Source organism: Thalassophryne amazonica, chromosome 9 (genome assembly GCF_902500255.1).
Source record: "Thalassophryne amazonica chromosome 9, fThaAma1.1, whole genome shotgun sequence".
Classification (NCBI taxonomy): domain Eukaryota; kingdom Metazoa; phylum Chordata; class Actinopteri; order Batrachoidiformes; family Batrachoididae; genus Thalassophryne; species Thalassophryne amazonica.
In genome coordinates this window covers 6,786,723-6,812,255 of record NC_047111.1, presented here as the reverse complement: position 1 = coordinate 6,812,255, position 25,533 = coordinate 6,786,723, and the positions used below count along the sequence as shown (strand labels likewise).

Sequence of the window (25,533 nt, the reverse complement as noted above, 5' to 3'; positions counted from 1 at the left end):
AAAAGATGATGTTATAATATCTGGACTAGAAACAAAACATCGGACATATGCAAGGGTGGTGGATTCTGGTGGAGCTAGTGGGGAGGATGCACCACCTGAAGAACAACAATCATTGGAACAACAAGTTACAAACTTTTTATATCAAAAAGGTGTTGTCATCCATCAAGACACGATATCAGACTGTTATACTATTCCAACTAAAGATAGAAAAAATAAACTAACATTGTTATGCGATTTACAAGCAGAAAATATAAAAATGAGTTATTAAGACAGGCAAAGAATTTGAAAGGAACGAGTGTCTATATAAATGAGCATCTAATGAAAAAATGCAGATATTGCTAGGGAAGCAAGACTACTAAGAAAACAGAAACACATTGTTGCTACATGGGTCTGGAATTGTAGGGTGTGGATTAGAGTAAAAGAAGGAACAAACAGTATACAAATCAAAAACACGGAGGACCTTACGAAATACAGACCTGAATAGACAATCAAATATGACGTCTGTTGGTAATTGGACCAACAAAAAATCAGATCAAACATGGAAACAGATGATAAAATATATGACATAGACACTAATATTGATGAAAGTATATTTGACTTAAAAACGATTGGTTGTGAGTATTATATGGTAGAACAGCTGAATAGTGAAAAAATTGCAGAAGATACCCTGTCACTCATACATATAAACAGCCAAAGCTTGTATTGTAAAATGTCACAAATAAAAGATTATTTAAATCAGTTTAAAAATAGATTTAGTATTGTTGCAATCACTGAATCTTGGCTTAAAGATGATCTCATGGATGAAGTTCAAATGGAGGGATATGAGCTGTATTTTGTAAACAGAAGATATAAAAAAGGCGGTGGTATTGCTCTGTATATAAAAACAGATCTGATGTGTACAATTGTTGAAGAAATGACAATTATGAATGATGTCATAGAAATTGTAACAGTGGAACTTGTACATGAAACATCTAAGAATATTCTAATTAGTTGTGTAAACAGAGCACCAGATTCTTGTGTTGTGAAATTTACAGATAAAATAATAGAATTATTCCATCAAATTAAAAACAAAACGCTTTTTATGTGTGGGGACTTTAACATTAACATAGAAAGCTCCAGTTGCCAAAGATTAAGTGATTTTGTGAACTCAGTGTATAGTTTGGGGTTATTCCCCTTGATAACAAAACCAACCAGAATTACATTGCAAAGTGCAATGGTAATCGACAATATATTTACAAACAGAACAGATGAAATTATCAAGAATGGGATCTTCATGACAGATATGTTGTGTGGGCCGCTGAAGAGGAGGTACTGCTGGCCCACCACCATCAGAGGGCGCCCTGCCTGGAGTGTGGGCTCCAGGCACCAGAGGGCGCTGCCGCCTTATGGGAGCAGCCTGGGTGACAGCTGTCACCCATCACCGGACACAGCTGTTCCACTCAGCACAGAGGTATATCAGGAGGACGGCGTCTCCACCTCAGTGCCGAGATATCGCCTTTAGACGAAGGTAACGTTCTCTGCATTTATTTTCTGACTAAATAGCTAACAGATTTGTTAAACCTTTTCAGGACAGCTGAATTGCTTAGATAAGTACTCACCTGCCTGTCATACTGTAACTGGAGGTGGAGGCGGCTTCTCCCCTCTCCGTTGCTGGGTGCTGTCGCATCCACGCCTGTGTTGTGCTCTCTCCCGCCAGCAGTACCGGATCCGACGAGCGGAGGCAGTGGCCACCTGGGAATTCGGGACTTGGCGGTTCCAGTATTTCCAGGGTTCGGTGGCAGAGGAGATCTGGGTGGTTTCGGTTCGACTGAGACGGACGTCTCCTACCTTCGAGCCTGCCCACACGACACCAGCAGATTCGACCCCAAATTGTGATTGTTGTATTCATTGTGCTCGTTTCACAATAGTAAACCTTGTTATTCACCTTCCTCCATTGTCCGTTCATTGCGCCCCCTGTTGTGGGTCCGTGTTCCTACACTTTCACAACAAGATATTAGCGATCATTTACCAATTTTTTCAATATTTAAATATAAAAATAGGTACAACAAAAAAAACTGTTATAAACTTTAAAAGAGATAAGTCAGTAAAAGCCTTAGAGGCATTAAAATATGACCTTAAAAATCAAAATTGGGAGAAGTTTATGTAAGTGATGTTAATGTAGCAATTGTAAATTAATTAATTAATTAATTAATAGAAATTAGTAAGAAAAGAGTAAATAAACCATGGATGAAAAAGGGAATAAAAAAGTGCAAAGAAAAACTACACTCAACAAAAATATAAACGCAACACTTTTGGTTTTGCTCCCATTTTGTATGAGATGAACTCAAAGATCTAAAACTTTTTCCACATGCACAATATCACCATTTCCCTCAAATATTGCTCACAAACCAGTCTAAATCTGTGATAGTGAGCACTTCTCCTTTGCTGAGATAATCCATCCTCACAGGTGTGCCATATCAAGATGCTGATTAGATACCATGATTAGTGCACAGGTGTGCCTTAGACTGTCCACAATAAAATATTGCTCGGCGCAAAGCAACACCATGATGAAGCCTCACGGGACATGTTCTGCATGTCCTGCATGCACGGACATGCACAATCCGTCTCAAATCCACCTGAAAGCCGTCCTGTGAGACCAACACCGAGGTGGTTTTGTCCCGCGTAATGAACGGCTCCGTGGCGCGTCCCTCCACTTTTCTTTCCATGAAAAAAACTCCTGTAATGGTGGAATGTACCGAAAAAGTGCTGATGTCCACATCTTCTGCCTTTTTGTGAAAGTCAGACGAGGTCCCGGATCAACAAAGCCTTCACGTTGGAAATGATCTGGTTGTTTCAGCTGGGTGTGAGCCTGTCGATGGGGGCTGGGAGCGCGCCGCACTCTCAGCAGTTGTGGGCAGTCCTTAAAGTGGCAGTAACACTCCTTAATCTGTTTAATCTCCATAAAATCGTCCCTGAAAGCCATATTAATTTTTCGAAGGGTGTCCACCTGGAGGTCTCTCACAGTTTCTGGAAAAAAATTGATGCAGCAAAGCTCCAAATCATTCAGACATTTATTTGCAATAAAAAAACGACGAGAGGGGTGGACCAGTGCTCACACAAAGCCTGCTCACAGGCGAATGACGCAACCGACAGGCATGAAAAAACTCATGCATGCGCACGAAGGTTCAAGCTTGTCTGACGCAATCACACGTGATTCAAATCCATATGTTTTAAAAAAAAAATAATAAGGTCGGATACTTTTCTAATAGACCTTTTATGTCTTACATGAATTACCTGATGCGCTCGTCTCATAAAGAGCCGGCTCTCGCGTCGTGAATGCATCAGCAGTGATCGGCTACAGATGTGATCTGTGTTTTAATTATTACAATGTGGAGAAATCCCACAGTGACATGCGCCTCGCGGGACCATCCCGTGGGGTGATTTCCTGCATGGCATGATATTCACCAGTGTAGCGGTGCACTGATATGCCGGTCAGTTGAAGCAAGCTGTATTTTAATTTATTTCCATGTGAGAACAGCATGCCAACATCCGCGCTTCACAGTACAGTTATGTGAGGTTGTATCCTACAAGTCACTACAGGTGTTCCCCAGCTGTGACTTGCAAGCACAGATATCTGAACAGCTGCACGTTGCAGGGGACACGCCCATCTCTGTCAGCGGACCTCGGCAGCTCCCAGAACAAAAAGGCTCACTCTCTGTTGCTTTTTTCTGTGTTTTTAATTTTATGTATGTATTATTATGTTTGTCCTTCTTCTGTCTGATGTCTGTGTTTTTAATTTGACACCTTGCGTGCACGGTCACGTCCAGCTGTCAGTCGGCGGTCAGATGAAACGCGCTGTATGTCTACAGCCAAGCATATGAGCAAAGTGTTCACACAACGAGTTTGCGCCTTCACCCTTATTTGTTTTATTTAATTTCCACTCTTTCCCTCTGTCATGTAAACTATAATTTACGTGGTGGAAGTGACATCAGCCAGCCTGGCAGCTTCACACCGTGCCACGTGCTCAGACGCTGGTCGGTCCTCATGTGGGCATGAGCATCCGCCCACACATGTGCACTGCATGTTCTCCGGTGGACAGCGGTCAGTGTTCAGCCGGCACAGTTACACCCATGTGTGTTGTTTGGTGACACCACACTCGTGTTGCACTTTGACACTTTTCACAGACAGGTCGAATGTGGTCGCCTGCTGTCTGCTATCGTACCAAGAGCGCGAATAGCCCCGCTTTTTCTAAGTGTCCAGCGAACGGTGTTAGATGTTTGTGTGTGTGTGACAACTGGAATTTGGCCGACACCTGCTGAGAGGGGGATCGAATGAGCACATGCATGGCATTCGCTGTCTTTCAGCCGCTTGTGTGCGCAAATGGTTTTGGCAACAGGTGTACGAGGCGGCTCCGAGTTTTCACGAATGGCATGCAGTTCCTCTTTCGTGCGCTAGTCGGCTTCAGTCGTATTATGTGTGAAGGGTCCCTTAAGTCTGCTGCATCCCGCCAGGACGTGAACATGAGGATCACCTACCTGAATCAGTTAACAAGCTGTAACAATGACACGGATCCAGGAGATGGGTTAATCCCAGTGGAAGTCATGCGCCACCTATTGGTAGTTTTTTTTTAACCCATCAGCAGCCTGATAAGCACCAGTGTTTGTCAGCTTTCTGTTCTTCAGTCTGGAATTTTATTGACAAATATATGAGTAAGTAAAACACTTTACCCACCACAATTTAATTTTTTTTTATTCTTCAGGCTCAGTTATTCGCCAAGAGGGAACATGAAGGAGTGGTCCAAATGCTTGAGGTGAGTCCAACATAAGCAGAAAATAAAATTATTTGATTGGAAATGCTCTATAATGCTGTGTTTGTCAACCTTTACTGACTTATTCAATAAAAATATAATGGTTCCTTTAACTATAGCTACACAGAAGAGTGAACGTTACAGTGTTGTACAAACTTCTTTCTACATCTCTCATGCATGATTTAATCCCTCTATGACACGGCAACTTTTTACAAATGATGGTTTAATGTGTTGCTGTCTGTACTTATGTATTTTCTATGGTGGTTATAGGTATGCACATGCGTATCGTTAGTTCCATCCTAAAGATCCTTACAAGTACACGCACAAATTGCAATACTTACAGATACCATTAATTTCTCCATTAATAAGTAAGTAAGCCCCTTCGGCTGCTCCTTTGTCTTCACTCGGGGTCACCACAGCAGATCTGAGGAGGACCTGCATGCTGAATTGGCACAATTTTTATGCCAGATTCTGGTCCTCACACAACTCCACATTACATGAAGAAATGTGGCGGGGTGAGGTTTGAACCTGCACTGAAACTAAGTACAGTATCCACCTCCACCCCTGCCTATCATTAATCTTTCCATTAATCTTCACTATTGACCCGGCAGTTCTCTGGTGTAGCAGCCAAGACCCCAATGTTACAGTCAGAAAACATGAGTTTGAGTCTTTTTCTTGGAGAAAAATGCTGTTTAGGTGATGGTTTAAAGGTAAGGTTCAGATTCTGGTTAGACGTGTTTAGCTGAGGTGTTTGATCCATATCCATATGAACTGCTGTTTATCCTGCAAGAACAAACTGAGGAGTTGATGCTGCTTCATTCACTGTAGCCTCTGTTGTTCATCTCAGGTTGTTCATAGATGCTCACTTTGAAGAGCCTTGTGAGTATCGTTCATGTTGGGCCTGAAGATGTGCATGTGCATATCTGTAATACAAATATATATGTATGTATATGCATTTTGTTCCTAAATGAAATGTATATTTTATTTTAGGAGTTGATTCAGCTTGTGTTGCAGAGGGAGCTGGTATAGTATAGTTTCTCCTGATTTGAAAATGCTGCTTCCTTTCTCCTTCTGCAGTTCTTTGGTTTTCTCACTCCATCTCTCTCCCGTTAACCTAAAGCATCACAGGAGAAAGTCTCTGCCCTTCCACACAACCTGAACTACAACCTGACATCCTGATGTCACTGTACTGCAATTATAGCAGAGTGTGTGTGTGTGTGTGTGTGTGTGTGTGTGTGTGTGTGTGTGTGTGTGTGTGTGTGTGTGTGTGTGTGTGTGTGTGTGTGTGTGTGTGTGTGTGTGTGTGTGTGTGTAGTCCATTTTGATGTCCCGTGTTGTCTGTGGAGGGCAAAGAGACATTCTTATGATATCAGCTCCTGACAGGACGCTCTTATTCACCTTTACTCAGAGTGCAGTGTTTCTACATTTTTAATGTTTTGTCTCTGTTGATTTTTTGCTAACCAGAGTACACTGGACTGCATGCAGGTACTGGAACCCCTTAGAGACTGACTCACCAGACCAGACTTTGTGATCCTTTGACTACGCACACACATACACTCACACGCATACACACACACACACACACACACACACATACATACATACATGCATGCATATACAGTAGTCTTCAGAATAATAGTAGTGCTGTGTGACTGAAAAGATTAATCCAGGTTTTGAGTATATTTCTTATTGTTACATGGGAAACAAGGTACCAGTAGATTCAGTAGATTCTCACAAATCCAACAAGACCAAGCATTCATGATATGCACACTCTTAAGGCTATGAAATTGGGCTATTAGTAAAGAAAAGTAGAAAAGGGGGTGTTCACAATGATAGTAGCATCTGCTGTTGATGCTACAAACTCAAAACTATTATGTTCAAACTGCTTTTTTAGCAATCCTGTGAATCACTCAACTAGTATTTAGTTGTATAACCACAGTTTTTCATGATTTCTTCACATCTGCGAGGCATTAATTTTGTTGGTTTGGAACCAAGATTTTGCTCGTTTACTAGTGTGCTTGGGGTCATTGTCTTGTTGAAACACCCATTTCAAGGGCATGTCCTCTTCAGCATAAGGCAACATGACCTCTTCAAGTATTTTGGCATATCCAAACTGATCCATGATACCTGGTATGCGATATATAGGCCCAACACCATAGTAGGAGAAACATGCCCATATCATGATGCTTACACCACCATGCTTCACTGTCTTCACTGTGAACTGTGGCTTGAATTCAGAGTTTGGGGGTCGTCTCACAAACTGTTTGTGGCCCTTGGACCCAAAAAGAACAATTTTACTGTCATCAGTCCACAAAATATTCCTCCATTTCTCTTTAGGCCAGTTGATGTGTTCTTTGGCAAATTGTAACCTCTTCTGCACGTCTTTTATTTAACAGAGGGACTTTGCGGGGGATTCTTGCAAATAAATTAGCTTCACACAGGCGTCTTCTAACTGTCACAGCACTTACAGGTAACTCCAGACTGTCTTTGATCATCCTGGAGCTGATCAATGGGTGAGCCTTTGCCATTCTGGTTATTCTTCTATCCATTTTGATGGTTGTTTTCTGTTTTCTTCCATGCATCTCTAGTTTCTTTGTCCGTTTTAAAGCATTGGAGGTCATTGTAGATGAACAGCCTATAATTTTTTGCACCTGCGTATACGTTTTCCCCTCTCCAATCAACTCTTTACTCAAACTACGCTGTTCTTCTGAACAATGTCTTGAACATCCCATTTTCCTCAGGCTTTCAAAGAGAAAAGCATGTTCAACAGGTGCTGGCTTCATCCTTAAATAGGGGACACCTGATTCACACCTGTTTGTTCCACAAAATTGACGAACTCACTGACTGAATGCCACACTACTATTATTGTGAACACCCCCTTTTCTACTTTTTTTTTTTTTTTTTACTAATAGCCCAATTTCATAGCCTTAAGAGTGTGCATATCATGAATGCTTGGTGTTGTTGGATTTGCGAGAATCTACTGAATCTACTGGTATATATATATATACGAGGTCTGTCAATAAAGCAACGGTCCTTTTTATTTTTTTCAAAAACTATATGGATTTCATTCATATGTTTTTACGTCAGATATGCTTGAACCCTCGTGCGCATGCGTGAGTTTTTCCATGCCTGTCGGTGACGTCATTCGCCTGTGAGCACTCCTTGTGGGAGGAGTCGTCCAGCCCCTCGTCGGAATTCCTTTGTCTGAGAAGTTGCTGAGAGACTGACGCGTTGTTTGATCAAAGTTTTTTCTAAACCTGTGAGACACATCGAAGTGGACACGGTTCGAAAAATTAAGCTGGTTTTCAGTGAAAATTTTAACGGCTGATGAGAGATTTTGAGGTGATACTGTCACTTTAAGGACTTCCCACGGTGCGAGGCGTCGCGCAGCGCTCTCAGCCGCCGTCGTCAGCCTGTTCAAGCTGAAAACCTCCACATTTCAGGCTCTATTGATCCAGGACGTCGTGAGAGAACAGAGAAGTTTCAGAAGAAGTCGGTTTCAGCATTTTATCCGGATATTCCACTGTTAAAGGAGATTTTTTTAATGGGACGCAGCCGACGCGGTGCGGCGGCACAGGAAAAACACCTCTGTGTTGATAACCATTTGTAAAATCCAGGCGGTTTTTGATGGCTTTCAGTGGAGTGAGTATATGAGAAATTGTTTAACAGCAGGACATGTTCCAACTTGTCCTTAAGGCTTTCAACAGAGGTGTTTTTCATGTGGCGGAGCGACGCGCGGACCCGTCCGCACGTCTTTCATTAAAAAAATCTCCCTTAACAGTGGAATATCCGGATAAAATGCTGAAACCGACTTCTTCTGAAACTTCTCTGTTCTCTCATGACGTCCTGGATCAATAGAGCCTGAAATGTGGAGGTTTTCAGCTTGAACAGGCTGATGACGCCGCCTGAGAGCGCTGAGCGACGTCTTGCACCGTGGGAAGTCCTTAAAGCGACAGAATCACCTCAAAATCTCTCATCAGCCGTTAAAATTTTCACTGAAAACCAGCTTAATTTTTCGAACCGTGTCCACTTCGATGTGTCTCACAGGTTTAGAAAAATTTTGATCCAACAACGCGCCAGTCTCTCAGCAACTTCTCAGACAAAGGAATTCCGACGAGGGGCTGGACGACTCCTCCCACAAGGAGTGCTCACAGGCGAATGACGTCACCGACAGGCGTGGAAAAACTCACGCATGCGCACGAGGGTTCAAGCATGTCTGACGTAAAAACATATGAATGAAATCCATATAGTTTTTGAAAAAAATAAAAAGGACCGTTACTTTATTGACAGCCCTCGTATATATATATATATATATATATGGCAAATGGACTACATTTATATATCGCTTTTTCCATCTATATCAGAAGCTCAAAGTATTTTACAATGATGCCTCACATTCACACAGACACACACCGATGTCAGATATAGTTATAGTTATTAAGACAGACGGATGCTGCTGTAGCTGCAGAGAAAGAACGTCTGCTGTCATGTAATCTAATACTCGTGACTCTCCAAGATGTTGTCACAAAACGAAATCGAGAAGATGCACCAAGTACATCATCACTATGTCACATGTCAACATGGCAGATAATTTTTGAACACATTAAAAAAATTACGATGTGTCATGGGGCCTCTCGGCCAATGATGTGCCAGACATCAGCAGTCCTCACCAAATCTTAGATCAGCCTAGAGGTCATTGTCATGCGTCATATTAAAGCGTTGTGAAAGTGAAAACGCTCTTTTAAACTTAGAAGTGCATTAGGCTCATGTTAGTATTTTGGTGTCGTGTTTTGTTTTTTTTAAGTTATGAAAGAAATTTTTTGGCTTTTGACCAAAAAGCAGGTGGACCACATTTAAAGAGTGAAAACTGATATAAATGATATGAAAGAAAAATACGAGATATACTGCGGCTTACTGTAGTTTTTTAAAAAACATTGATGAAGAGGAAAATTGAAAGAGAGTGAAGACTTTTTATTGGCACTGCGTTCCAGTAATATGTAGCACAGTTATTATCAGTCAGTTTCAGTGCTGACTGATTTATGTTTGTACAGAATTTGTGCTTCATACGGTAAAATGTGAGGAAGTGGATCATTGTTCTGGCTCTAATTACTGCAGCAGTTTTTCATAAATGCTTTGTGTGGCACCAGAGGCCTATTTAACTGCTGATGTTTTTATTATGTCTGCGTGCGTGCATGCGTGTGTGTGTGTGTGTGTGTGTGTATTTGTATCAGGACAGGCACATGATGTTGGAAAAAAAGAGTGTATTGTTGTGCATTTATTTTTTCCAACATCACTGAGCGCACTTTTAGAAGAATGTGTTCATTTAACCTTCATATATTGAGGTAGGGTTTCCTTTTCAAGTCCCTGCATGAGGCATAATTCATTTTATATTTGTTGAGTGATTAATCTTAATGTTGTAGTGCTCATTACCTCTCCGATTCAGTTTGTGCATCGAGATAAAAGATAACTGCAGATGTAGCTGTGCATAGTTGAAAGCTTTAACAGGAAATAGCGTTCAGTTTCGTGCAGAGGCTTTGTCAGATCAGCCTACCAGGAAATTCCAACCACAACCGGAATTGAAATCGGATGCATATAGAAACTCACAGGACTGATACAAACTGATGTACTGTTCTCTGCAAAAAGTCCAACTCCCTAGCGACTGTACTAAAGTGTAAGACAGGAGGGCAACGTATAACTGCTCCTGTCTGACTTATCTGTCATTTCCATCTTAGAAGAAAAGCTACTGTGAACCCTAACCTTTAGACTTACAGACTTTTCTTTCCTTCCTCTTTGTCTTTCCACTGCTCCTTTAATATTAGTAATTTGTGCTTGCAGCTTTTACAGATGTATCAGTGACCGTTTATATTGTCTGTCTTGCAGAAGCATAATCTAATGTTTCAGTAGTTGATATTTGTTGTGTCCTACACAAATTGGGTGAATCTACTTCCTGTTTGTTTTGTAGTTTTATCTGTTGCACACTTTAAACTCACCCACATTTGTTTTTACTATTCATGTAACCAGTTACGTTAAAATTTTAAGTTTATGGACTCAAAATAAGATAAGTCATAAATATAAAACATATATTGATTAATTTAAGTCATATTTTTGGTATTCCAGTTTATAGAACTTAACAAGTACAAAAATGCAATATTCACACACCTGGATTTGGGACTTGAGCATGGCAGGGTTTCATGGGGTTTGACATACAGGACTGCCCCGAGATTGATCCGTCATCCCACTTTCAGAACTTGCTTGAACCCATCGTGCTTTCCTTTTGTTGTTTGATTCCAGTATGTATACTACCTGAGTCTACCTCAGTAACCCAAAAAAGAAAGGGACTGACATCTAATGAACTCCTAGATTAAGGGTCATTCTTTCTGACATTTTGACCTTAAAGGAAAACAAGATACCTTTTTGAATGTTTCATCATTATGCTCTTTTAAGGTGACATAATTCAGGTTAACCATGATCATTTCACTTCAACAAAATTGGTTTAGATTTTTAAGGTAAGTGATTTAATTTAGTTGCAGTCAAAATATACATGTAACATTAACTTCAAATATTTACATTTGAATAACTTATTTTGAGTGCATGAACTTAAATTTTCAAAAAAATTTAAATACATGTTTTTTGTTGTTGTTTTGGACAATAGGTCTGGGCTTACAGTATATCAATTGCAAGAAATTGGGTTGCACATCTATAAAATGATTCTGCATGACATGGACAAATATATTTGGTGTCAGATACATTCACATGTTGGATTCAAATCCTTGGCATTTACTTAAAGAACAAATCCACCTCAAGAACAATGCTTGTTGTATGTTATTTGCATGCTAGCTTCTTGGTGTGATAAGCAAAGCATAGCTCATCTGTGTTTTGTACACACTAAAGCACATAGAGGGTAAATTAGACTTGTGGACCTTAAATGCACTTCTTGACACTAGGGCGGTAATTAATCATTACTTTGATTGTTGTTAGTCATTTAAATTCTGGCATTAAATATGTATTAATTTTGATGATAAAATGTACCCTAACACAGTTTTATATTTCTTGCCCAAAATGAAAAGATTTTTAGTGGTATTTGTAAATCCAGTTAAATCCATTTTCACAGTTAGCCAGTTTATTTAAAGGTGATAAAATATTTATATGAATGGTTGATATCTGTGATAAACCGGTTTATTTTTCATTGAAAGTAGCTCAATAGCAGTTTCGTCGATACCTGGTTTTGAAGTATCAAACCATATTCTACAGCTAGCCAGGCCCCTGTAGTCGGTGCGGACCAAGGTAGCTTAGCCGCCGTTAGTTCCCCCCTGGCAGATCCCGAGCAGCCGGGAAAGCAGGCTGACTGGGTGACTGTGAGGAGGAAGCGTAGCCCTAAACAGAAGCCCCGTGTACACCGTCAACCCGTTCACATTTCTAACCGTTTTTCCCCACTCGACGACACACCCGCCGAGGATCAAACTCTGGTTATTGGCGACTCTGTTTTGAGAAATGTGAAGTTAGCGACACCAGCAACCATAGTCAATTGTCTTCCGGGGGCCAGAGCAGGCGACATTGAAGGAAATTTGAAACTGCTGGTTAAGGCTAAGCGTAAATTTGGTAAGATTGTAATTCACGTCGGCAAGTAATGACACCCGGTTACGCCAATCGGAGGTCACTAAAATTAACATTAAATCGGTGTGTAACTTTGCAAAACAATGTCGGACTCTGTAGTTTTCTCTGGGCCCCTCCCAATCAGACCGGGAGTGACATGTTTAGCCGCATGTTCTCCTTGAATTGCTGGCTGTCTGGTGGTGTCCAAAAAATGAGGTGGGCTTCATAGATACTTGGCAAAGCTCTGGGGAAAACCTGGTCTTGTTAGGAGAGACGGCATCCATCCCACTTTGGATGGAGCAGCTCTCATTTCTAGAAATCTGGCTAATTTTCTTAACTCCTCCAAACCGTGACTATCCAGGGTTGGGACCAGGAAGCAGAGTTGTAGTCTTACCACACCTCTCTGCAGCTTCACTCCCCCTGCCATCCCCTCATTACCCCATCCCCGTAGAGACGGTGCCTGCTCCCCAGACTACCAATAACCAGCAAAAATCTATTAAGCATAAAAATTCAAAAAGAAAAATAATATAGCACCTTCAACTGCACCACAGACTAAAACAGTTAAATGTGGTCTATTAACATTAGGTCTCTCTCTTCTAAGTCCCTGTTGGTAAATGATATAATAATTGATCAACATATTGATTTATTCTGCCTAACAGAAACCTGGTTACAGCAGGATGAATATGTTAGTTTAAATGAGTCAACACCCCCGAGTCACACTAACTGTCAGAATGCTCGTAGCACGGGCCGGGGCGGTGGATTAGCAGCAATCTTCCATTCCAGCTTATTAATTAATCAAAAACCCAGACAGAGCTTTAATTCATTTGAAAGCTTGTCTCTTAGTCTTGTCCATCCAAATTGGAAGTCCAAAAACCAGTTTTATTTGTTATTATCTATCGTCCCACTGGTCGTTACTGTGAGTTTCTCTGTGAATTTTCAGACGTTTTGTCTGACTTAGTGCTTAGCTTCAGATAAGATAATTATAGTGGGCGATTTTAACATCCACACAGATGCTGAGAATGACAGCCTCAACACTGCATTTAATCTATTATTAGACTCTATTGGCTTTGCTCAAAAAGTAAATGAGTCCACCCACCACTTTAATCATATCTTAGATCTTGTCTGACTTATGGTATGGAATAGAAGACTTAACAGTATTCCCTGAAAACTCCCTTCTGTCTGATCATTTTTTAATAACATTTACATTTACTCTGATGGACTACCCAGCAGTAGGGAATAAGTTTCACTACACTAGAAGTCTTTCAGAAAGCGCTGTAACTAGGTTTAAGGATATGATTCCTTCTTTATGTTTCTCTAATGCCATATAACAACACAGTGCAGAATAGCTACCTAAACTCTGTAAGGGAGATAGAGTATCTCGTCAATAGTTTTACATCCTCATTGAAGACAGCTTTGGATGCTGTAGCTCCTCTGAAAAAGAGAGCTTTAAATCAGAAGTGTCTGACTCCATGGTATAACTCTCAAACTCGTAGCTTAAAGCAGATAAAAGCAGATAACCCGTAAGTTGGAGAGGAAATTTAGAAGATCTTCACTTAGCCTGGAAAAAGAGTCTGTTGCTCTATAAAAAAGCCCTCCGTAAAGCTAGGACATCTTTCTACTCATCACTAATTGAAGAAAATAAGAACAACCCCAGGTTTCTTTTCAGCACTGTAGCCAGGCTGACAAAGAGTCAGAGCTCTATTGAGCTGAGTATTCATTAACTTTACACTAGTAATGAGTTCATGACTTTCTTTGCTAACAAAATTTTAACTATTAGAGAAAAAATTACTCAAACATCCCAAAGACGTATCGTATCTTTGGCTGCTTTCAGTGATGCCGGTATTTGGTTAGACTCTTTCTCTCCGATTGTTCTGTCTGAGTTATTTTCATTAGTTACTTCATCCAAACCATCAACATGTTTATTAGACCCCATTCCTACCAGGCTGCTCAAGGAAGCCCTACCATTATTTAATGCTTCGATCTTAAATATGATCAATCTATCTTTGTAGTTGGCTATGTACCACAGGCTTTTAAGGTGGCAGTAATTAAACCATTACTTAAAAAGCCATCACTTGACCCAGCTATCTTAGCTAATTATAGGCCAATCTCCAACCTTCCTTTTCTCTCAAAATTCTTGAAAGGGTAGTTGTAAAACAGCTAACTGATCATCTGCAGAGGAATGGTCTATTTGAAGAGTTTCAGTCAGGTTTTAGAATTCATCATAGTACAGAAACAGCATTAGTGAAGGTTACAAATGATCTTCTTATGGCCTCGGACAGTGGACTCATCTCTGTGCTTGTTCTGTTAGACCTCAGTGCTGCTTTTGATACTGTTGACCATAAAATTTTATTACAGAGATTAGAGCATGCCATAGGTATTAAAGGCACTGCGCTGCGGTGGTTTGAATCATATTTGTCTAATAGATTACAATTTGTTCATGTAAATGGGGAATCTTCTTCACAGACTAAAGTTAATTATGGAGTTCCACAAGGTTCTGTGCTAGGACCAATTTTATTCACTTTATATATGCTTCCCTTAGGCAGTATTATTAGACGGTATTGCTTAAATTTTCATTGTACGCAGATGATACCCAGCTTTATCTATCCATGAAGCCAGACGACACACACCAATTAGCTAAACTGCAGGATTGTCTTACAGACATAAAGACATGGATGACCTCTAATTTCCTGCTTTTAAACTCAGATAAAACTGAAGTTATTGTACTTGGCCCCACAAATCTTAGAACATGGTGTCTAACCAGATCCTTACTCTGGATGGCATTACCCTGACCTCTAGTAATACTGTGAGAAATCTTGGAGTCATTTTTGATCAGGATATGTCATTCAAAGCGCCTATTAAACAAATATGTAGGACTGCTTTTTTGCATTTACGCAATATCTCTAAAATCAGAAAGGTCTTGTCTCAGAGTGATGCTGAAAAACTAATTCATGCATTTATTTCCTCTAGGCTGGACTATTGTAATTCATTATTATCAGGTTGTCCTAAAAGTTCCCTAAAAGCTTCAGTAATTCAAAATGCTGCAGCTAGAGTGCTGACGGGGACTAGAAGGAGAGAGCATATCTCACCCATATTGGCCTCTCTTCATGGCTTCCTGTTAATTCTAGAATAGAATTTAAAATCTTCTTCTTACTTATAAGGTTTGAATAATCAGGTCCCATCTTATCTTAGGGACCTCGTAGTACCATATCACCCCAATAGAGCGCTTCGCTCTCAGACTGCAGGCTTACTTGTAGTTCCTAGGGTTTGTAAGAGTAGAATGGGAGGCAGAGCCTTCAGCTTTCAGGCTCCTCTCCTGTGGAACCAGCTCCCAATTCAGATCAGGGAGACAGGACACCCTCTCTACTTTTAAGATTAGGCTTAAAACTTTCCTTTTTGCTAAAGCTTATAGTTAGGGCTGGATCAGGTGACCCTGAACCATCCCTTAGTTATGCTGCTATAGACGTAGACTGCTGGGGGGTTCCCATGATGCACTGTTTCTTTCTCTTTTTGCTCTGTATGCACCACTCTGCATTTAATCATTAGTGATCGATCTCTGCTCCCCTCCACAGCATGTCTTTTTCCTGGTTCTCTCCCTCAGCCCCGACCAGTCCCAGCAGAAGACTGCCCCTCCCTGAGCCTGGTTCTGCTGGAGGTTTCTTCCTGTTAAAAGGGAGTTTTTCCTTCCCACTGTAGCCAAGTGCTTGCTCACAGGGGGTCGTTTTGACCGTTGGGGTTTTACATCATTATTGTATGGCCTTGCCTTACAATATAAAGCGCCTTGGGGCAACTGTTTGTTGTGATTTGGCGCTATATAAAAAAAAAATTGATTGATTGATTGATAATTCCTAATTATCACATGGTAAGTTTTGTTTATTTTGCTGTTTTAATGTTGTTTAATAAGATTTTTAATTTTGAAAGTGGTTTCAAAATTTTTAAGCATTTTAAAAACTTTAAAATTTGTCTAAACGTTATCTCAAAGCATAAATACATCATTTCACATTTTAGATGCTAAAACAAGACAGAATTACATTATCTTGTCGTAAATATGTTTAAATTGTCATTTATTATGTCCGCCAAAGACGTAATAAAGTCATTGACGTTGTATTTATTTATTTGTCTGTCTGTCTGTAAGTAAGATTACATCAAAACAACTGCACAGATTTTGACAAAATTTTCACCACAGATCTAGGCCATGGAAGACTCCACTAAATTTTGAAGGTGATCCAGATTCTGGATCAAGATTTCACTTGATATACGCTTTGAAGGATTACGTCAAAACTACTTAATGGATTCTCACCAGATTTGCACCACAGATAAGAGAGCCGGATAGGCGGACATCAGAAATCTCTGATTGCTCTTGTTGAAATATTTTACAGTCCATCCGGAAAATATTCACAGCGCTTCACTTTTTCCACATTTTATGTTACAGCCTTAATCCAAAATGGATGAAAATCTTTTGTTTTCCTCAAAATCCTACACACAATATCCTATAAAAACCATGTAAAATGTTTTTTGTTTTGTTTTCTTTTAGATTTTTGCAGATTTATTAAAAATAAAAAAGTAAGAAATCACATGTACATAAGTATTCACACCCATTTCATTAAAGCTCAAATTGAGCTCAGGTGCATCCCGTTTCCACTGATCATCCTTGAGATGTTTCTACAGTTTAATTGGAGTCCACCTGGGGTAAATTCAGTTGATTGGACATGATTTGGAAAGACACACACCTGTCTACATATAGGGTCCCACAGTTGACAGTCAGAGCACAAACCAAGCATGAAGACAAAGGAATTGTCTGTAGACTTCCAAGACAGGATTGACACAAGGCACAAGGAAGGGACCAGAAACATTTCTGCTGCTCTGAAGGTCCCGATGAGCACAGTGGCCTCCATCATCCATAAATGGAAGAAGTTCAGATCCACCAGGACTCTTCCTAGAGCTGGCCGCCTGTCTAAACTGAGCAATCAGGGGAGAAGGGCCTTAGTCACGAGGTAACCAAGAACCCGATGGTCACTCTGTCAAAGCTCCAGCTTTCCTTTGTGAAGAGAGGAAAAACTTCCAGAAGGACAACCATCTCTGCAGCAATCCACCAATCAGGCCTGTATGGTAGAGTGGCCAGATGGAAGTCACTCCTTAGTAAAAGGCACATGGCAGCCCACCTGGAGTTTGCAAAAAGGTACCTGAAGGACTCTCAGACCATGAGAAACAAAATTCTCTGGTCTGATAAGACAAAGATTGAACTCTTTGGCGTGAATTCCAGGCATCATGTTTGGAGGAAACCAGGCACCATCCCTACAGTGAAGCATGGTGGTGGCAGCATCATGCTGTGGAGATGTTTTTCAGCAGCAGGAACTGGATGACTAGTCAGGATTGAGGGAAAGATGAATGCAGCAATGTACAGAGACATCCTGGATGAAAACCTGCTCCAGAGTGCTCTTGACATCAGACTGGGGCGACGGTTCATCTTTCAGCAGGACAATGACCCTAAGCACACAGACAAGATATCAAAGGAGTGGCTTGAGGACAACTCTGTGAATGTCCTTGAGTGGCGCAGCCAGAGCCCAGACCTGAATCTGATTGAACATCTCTGGAGAGATCTGAAAATGGCTGTGCACTGACGCTCCCCATCCAACCTGACAGAGCTTGAGAGGTGCTGCAAAGAGGAATGGACAAAACTGCCCAAAGATAGGTGCACCAAGCTTGTTGCATCATATTCAAGAAGACTTGAGGCTGTAATTGCTGCCAAAGGTGCATCAACAAAGTATTGAGCAAAGGGTGTGAATACTTATGTACAAATGATTTCTATTTATGCTGTCATTATTTCTTTTTATGCTGTCATTATGGGGTGTTGTGAGTAGAATTTTGAGGGGGAAAAAAAATTTAATTTACTCCATTGTAGAATAAGGCTGTAACATAACAAAATGTGGAAAAGTGATTTCTGGATGCACTGTATTATTTTTTTGTCAGCTAACTATTTTGAAACTAATCATCACAAATTATACCCTGTTGAAATCTTGAAAGGTGGCTTTGCTCTTTGAGGTCAAAGTGCGCACTGTCTAAAAATTTACACATAGGTTTTATTGTATTTCTGTTTTTGCAATTTTTATTTTTTTTATTTATTTATTTTACGTTACTTTCTTTTGTGGCATATTTATAGTCAAAGGTCCGAGAGCTGGAGGAGAAATGTCGCAGCCAGAGTGAACAGTTTGGCTTTCTGTCCCAAGAGTTGGAGAAGTTCAGAATACAAGCTTCAAAGGTGGACTTGGCCAGCGCTGCCCTCCTTACCAATCCAAGTCTCTCTGTTCTGACCAATGGAATGGGCCTAACAACAGAACAAGGTACACACCAGCACATTCTCACATCCAAAAACACAAGCTGTGCTTTGGCCCATAGATTGCTTTTTGAGCATATTAGTCGTAGTAGTAATATTATTATTAGTAGGAGTATTGTTATTATTGTTAGTTGTTAATGGCTTCTGTCCCATTTAATTCATTTCTTTCACCCATGTCAGATTTGTTCCATCTTCATGACATAGAATAATTTGCCATGTTTCTGTGACATTTGTTTTTTGAAAAGTATGGTGCAACCAGTTGAAAGAAACTGATTTTGTTGGTTAATTTACAGAACTACAAAAGCTGTTGTGTGTCAACATGTAAGCACAGTGCTAGCAGTAAGTTAGCGCCAGCTGTCGTGTGACACAGACCTGGGGTACATCTGAATCTGTATACTATCTCAATTTATAGTAGGCTAAAAGCAGTATAACACAATCAGATACTCTATCTGAATACTGGGTAGGTACTGGGTAAAAGTCAAATGGCGCCCAGATGATCTACAACCTCCATAATGTGCAAACAGACTATACTACACCATCAAATGAGGCAGATGGAGCCTGGTAACCCAAGAAGACCTTCAGGGAAAATTTAAAAAAATACAGCAAATATGAAAATGGTAGTAGCATTGTACAAATAAACATTTATGGAGTATCAAGAAATGTTTAAAAAAAAGTCTTCCGTTGAAACAGAGATATTTTTGTGGAATACGTGATTGTGCACATAGCCGTCATGTGTACGGTGCATCTGGAAATAATTCACAGTGCTTCACGGTTTCCACAATTTGTTATGTTACAGCCTTATTCCAAAATGGGTGAAATTCTTTTTTTTTCCTCAAAATTCTACCCCATAATGACAGTGTGGAAAAAAAAAGGGGGGGGGGGGGTAGATTTTGCAAATTTATTACAAATAATAATAATAAAAAAGTAAGAAATCATATATACGTAAGTATTCACAGTCTTTGCCATGAAGCTCAAAATTGAGCTCAGGTGCATCCTGTTTCCATTGATCATCCTTGAGATGTTTCTACAGCCTAATTGTAGTCCACCTGGGGTAAATTCGGTTAATTGGACATGATTTGGAAAGACACACACCTGTCTACATATAAGGTCCCACAGTTGACTGGTTAGTACTTGGAATGGGAGACCTCTTTGGAAGGCCAGGTGTGGGTTTCTCCAGATAAAACTGGAATTGCCTCAGGAAGGGCATCCGGTGTGAAACCTGTGCCAAATACCAATGCAGATCTGGCTGTATGTCTGTACATACAGGAGCAGCTGAAAGAAGAACAACAACGACATAATAGTGTCGGACGAATAGATCCCAACGAGCCAGCCGTTTGTTTCGGCTTTACTCTGTTCAGTGCTGTTGTTCAATTTAGGTCTTGGCTTTTAACTGGAGCTGTTGCAGGTGGGAGTGAACACCTGGCAGTAACAACGAACTGGTGATATTTACATTGTACTTTCAATCCGCTATAGCAAAATTTTAGTTATCATTTTCATTGAAGAGCAACATATTAATACAATAACATGCTTTTGGAGGGCGGTATGCATTTTCAGAGGCCCGACGTCAACGCCCAGTCGCCCAAAATGACTGATACACCTGAGTCAGACGATCACTTACTGAGATACACAACACGTGGAATCACATTAACAGTATTTAATGTCATTTCAAAACGCACCACACCCAGCAAACACGTACAAAAAAAGTTGGCTCACTTTAACTTTTGTCGTGTTGGCTGGCGTGCGCTGCTCTTCAAATTCGCCAGTGCGTCCTCATCAAGCTGGCTGCTTTGGCTGCTGTTCATTGTCGGACTATCCATGAGAAAATCATCTGTAATATCCATATTGGGACCAACACACACTTCTCACCTTTTCATCTTTTCGTCTGCGGGCAGTTCTTGGGCTGCGCACGCACGCTATGACGTCATCAGTTTATGCACAGCAGGCGGGTATCCCAATAACCGCCCGCTACTGCAGGCAGGTATAGCCAGGTACCATAAATGTAAATCTATGCTACCAGCCCAGCAATGCCTCAGTAAGTGATAATAATAACGTAATATTTTCTTCATCTTTCACATCAGCATCTATTTCTTCAGGAAACCATGCTTTATGTTAACTCCCAACCATCGCTGGAATAAACATACAACAGTTTAAATGCTTACTGTTGTATGTGTCTACGTCCTCATTGATTTCAGTCAGTGTACTTTGTATGCACTTCCCCTTTTGTCCAACAGCAAAGTCAATGCGCTGTTCGTGTGTTCTAGACTACAACGATGACCCATTGGATATGGTGTCTCTGGGTGAAATAGCCTTCTGGAGTCTGGAGGGAGGTGATGCTCTCCCTTGTCCTGAGGGGAATGAGCCACTTGGTACTCTCATTGTCTGTTACTAATATGTGTTGGACACAGTGAGTCACAGACGTCCTGCATGATCTAATTTGTTGTGTCACCTTCTGGTTACTGTTGAGTCTAAATCATTTCAGTCTATCACCATAAAAGATCTCATCTTTAATACAATAGCATGAAGGTTAGTGCTGCAGTTCTCAGTGGGGGAATATCTGTGGAACGAGTTAAGCCCTTTAGTATTTAGTAGTACTGGTGTGACATACGTTGCCACAATGCATTGACCTTTGAACTCAGACAGATGGAGACAGGATTTTTCTCTGCTCTTTAATCAGCTAGATTCAACCTTGAGCCTTCTGCATGTCATCTACTTCTTCCAACGAGCTGCTCACAGATTTAACCAGATTACCAATGAGAGGACAGAGATTGTCTCTTAAATTCGTGGATGAGCCATTCTCCTCTTCCTCTCTCCTCTTAGATGTGGCTGCTGCACTCCGGATGGGGGCCACCCCCCACGCTGCAGGACTGTCCAGGGTGGAGCGATCACCTGTCACCAAGCATCGAGAGCTGCCCACCATTAGTGTTAGCAAATCAGCGTCTTCCTCCAACAAGTCAGAGACTACACACCTCAAAACCAAATCTGATACTCATCTAAGTCCACACAAGTCAAGCCCAACACACGAGGTAGGAAAACCTACAACAGGTATTTTATTTATTGTTCACTACTCAGATCAGATTTAACACTTTTAATTTTGCCCAAAGAGCTCTACTCCGAGCTCCACTTGGATGGCCGAGCTTCTCACCTTATCTGTAAGGGAGACACCAGCCACCCTCCTGAGGAAACCCATTTCAGTCGCTTGTACCCGCGATCTACTTCTTTCGGTCATGATACAACCCTCAGCCGGACATGACACAACCCTCAGTGGGCAGCCGGACTGTGGCTGCCCACTGCTCCTAGCAGTTGGATTGTGTCTAACTGTAATGAGGATGGGTTAAATGCAGAGGACAAATTTCATTGTATGTATGTATATATGTACAATGACAATAAAGGCTCTATTCTCTTCTCTTCTCATGACCATAGATGAGAGTAGGAATGAAGATTGACTAATAGGTCGAGAGTTGCACCTTTTGGTTCAGCTCCCTTTTTGTCATAATAGAATAATCAAGCAGGCAGCAAGTACAGTGAATGCAACAGCATCCCTGCGCGCCGATTCTCCGGCCAGTCACACTCTCCATTGTCCCCTCACCCGTGAACAGGACCCGAGGTACTTGAACTCCTTCACTTTTTTACATAATTATTGTATGGCCTTGCTTTACAATATAAAGCGCCTTGGGGCAACTGTTTGTTGTGATTGGCGCTATATAAATAAAATTGATTGATTGATTGACTTGGGGCAAGACCTCAGTCCCTACTTGCAGTAGGCAATCCATCTACTTCCTGCTGAGAACATGGCCTCAGATTTAGAGGTGCTGATCCTCAACCCAGCCACTTCACACTCTGCGAACCAATCTAGTGAGTGCTGGAGGTCACAGCCTGATGAAGCCAACAGGACCACATCATCATCTGCAAAAACCAGTGATGAGACCCTGAGCACACCAAACTGGAAACCCTCCTCCCCCCGACGTCCTCTCCATGAATATCACAAACAGGATCGGTGACCAGGCGCAGCCCTGACGGAGGCCAACCCCCACCAGAAATGAGCCCGACTTATGCCAAGAACCCGAACACAGCTCTCACTTTGTGAGTACAGAGATTTGATGGCCCTGAGAATGGGCCCCCTCACTCCATACTCACTTCCCACAGTATCCCCAGGGTACTCAATTATACAGCTTTTGCAAGTCCACAAAACACATGTAGACTGGATGGGCATACTCCCAGGCCCCTCCAGGATCCTTGTGAGAGTGAAGAGCTGGTTGGTTGTTTCACAACCAGGACACAACCCACATTGTTCCTCTTCAATCCAAGGTTCAACTATCGGCCAAACCCTCCTTTCCAGCACCCTGGAGTTGACTTTACCAGGGAGGCTGAGTAGTGTGATTCCCATGTAATTGGCACACACTCTCTGGTCCCCCTTTTTAAATATGGGGACTACCGCCCCAGTTTGCCACTCCTTAGGCACTGTCCCAGACCTCAACACAATGTTGAAGAGGCATCTCATCCAAGACAGTCCCTCCACACACAGAATCTTCATCATTTCTTGACGGATCTCATCAACCCACAGGGCCTTGCCACTGCGGAGTTTTTTAACTACCTCAGTGACTTCCACCAGTGACCTGATGATGATACTCCATCGGCTGCCCGATTACCTCCTCAGTTGAGGTCAACAGAGTCCTCTCCTTACTGTGAACAGTTTGGATGGTTCCCCGTTTTCCTCTCCTGCGCCTCATGTGCCTCATGGTCCACCAGAAGCACCTTGGTGCAAACCGAAAGTCCTCCATGGTTACGCTGATCTCCACCCACACCTCCTGCTCTACCTTCCTCACAGCAGAGGCTGCCGCCCTTCGAGCCTTTTGGTACCTTGCAACTGCCTCCGGAGTCCTCTGAGATAACATATCATGGAAGGACTCCTTCTTCAGTCAAACGGATTCCCTGACCACCGGTGTCCACCACGGTGTTCGAGGTTTGCCGTCCCTTGAGGCACCTAAGACTTTCAGGCCACAGCTCCCCACTGTGGCTTCAGCAGTGGAAGCTTTTAACATTGCCCATTCTGGTTCAATGCCCCCAACCTCCACAGGGATGCTAGAAAAGCTCCACCGGAGGTGCGAGTTGAAGATCTGTCAGTGGGCTCCTCCAGACTTTCCCAGTCCATCTGCACTATCCTTTGGGTTTATCAGGTGTGCCCAAAGTCCTCCCCCACCCCCTGATCCAACTCACCACCAGATGGTGATCAGTTGACAGTTCTGCCACTCTCTTCACCATGCAAATTAGATGATACGATCACAAAATTGATTGACCTTCGGCCTAAAGTGTTCTGGTACCATGTACACTTATGAGCATCCTTGTGTTCGAACATGGTGTTTGTTATGGATAGTCCATGGCTAGCACAGAAGTCCAACAACAAGTGTCCGCTCAAGTTTAGATCAGTGAGGCCGTTCTTCCCAGTCACGCTTCTCCAGGTGTCTCTGTCATTGCCCACTTGTGTGTCGAAGTCCCCCAGCAGAACAGTGGAGTCCCCACTGGAGCCCTATACAGGACTCCATTCAGGGATTCCAAGTCAGAGTTGCCCCCAGAGGAACAGGGAGATGACTCTCTCATATACCAGGGTAAACTCTAACATAGCAGCACTTAGCTGGGGACTCATCAGTGTCCCCACACCCCCCTGGCCCCTCACACGCTGGGCAACTCCAGAGAAGAATAAGGTCCAACCCCTATCAAGGAGATTGGTTCCGGAGTCAAAGCTGTGTGAAGAGGCGAGAGCCACCATATCTAACTTATAGTGCTCCACCCCCATACAAGCACTGGCTCCTTCAACCACAGCGAGGTGACGTTCCATGCACACAGAGCTAGCCTCTGCTGCCTGGGTTTGGTCCACCGAGGCACTCGACTTTCAGTGCTACCCATGGAACAGCGCACCCGACCCTAGCGGTTCCCCCTGCGAGTGGTGAGCCCACAGAGTGGAGATGGAAAGTCCACGTTGCCTTTTCGGGCTGTGCCCGACCGGGCTCCGTTGTAAGCCCAACCACTAGGTGCTTGCTGAAGGGCTCTCCGTCCAGGCCTGGCTCCAGACTGGGGCCTCGGGCTTCCTCTGGGCCGAGTCGCCTTTCCTCTTTCTCGTTTATTCATGGGTCATTGTGAACCATTCTTAGTCTGCCCCCTTGCCTGAGTCCAATTTGCCATGGGAGACCATATCAGGAGCACGATTGCTCCAGACAACACAGCTTTCAGGTTCATAGAGGCACACAAACCTCTCCACCATGATAAGGTGATGGTTGCTGGAGAGAAACAGTGCTGTGCTATTTTCTTTAAGGTATGATTACTAGATAGTTTAAAAAAAAATCCAAGTTATTTAAAGTTGAGACTTTTCTTGTAGTCACAGCAGTAACCATTTAAAATGGTGTAGCTTTATTTGGTAAAAATAAAACAATTTACAAATATAAAACGTTTAGACAGCTCGACTAAGAGAATGGTTCAACTTACCGCAGCTAAGCTAATGTTAGCTGATAAAACTTCAGCAGTGCACTAACGTCACATTTTATTTTCAGATTACTCACTCACCTCAGACAAATTTGCAGAGGCTCCGTTGTTAAAACTGAGTGTGTACATATATATATATCCAAAAGTGAAAAATTTCAGACTGTGTTTGCGTGATCACTCCGGCTGCTGTGTCTCTCGCTGACTGAGTGGTGTGGTTCTGTGGCCGGGCGAGCCACGGCTTTGTCCAGCCTCACTGATGAACAGTCGCTGAAAAAAACCTTCTCCCAGCAGGGTGATGTTCGTCACTCGTTTTTCTGCTTTTTGCTCATTAATTTTGTGGTTATAACTG

The 25,533-nt window shown here is 42.0% G+C and overlaps 1 protein-coding gene across 2 annotated transcripts in view; it reads left to right on the top strand.

Annotated features, from left to right (window-relative positions):
• Positions 1–25,533, top strand: part of LOC117516693 (RIMS-binding protein 2) — a 192,111-nt gene that overhangs the window by 90,758 nt on the left and 75,820 nt on the right. Inside the window, exons 10-13 of one of the 2 annotated variants that reach the window (XM_034177534.1) lie at positions 4,739–4,789; positions 18,537–18,717; positions 20,972–21,076; positions 21,528–21,733. In XM_034177534.1, coding sequence (XP_034033425.1) covers positions 4,739–4,789; positions 18,537–18,717; positions 20,972–21,076; positions 21,528–21,733 — 543 coding nt within the window. Of the gene's footprint in view, positions 1–4,738; positions 4,790–5,776; positions 5,810–18,536; positions 18,718–20,971; positions 21,077–21,527; positions 21,734–25,533 lie in introns of both variants that reach the window. The other variant, XM_034177535.1, reaches the window with a different exon arrangement.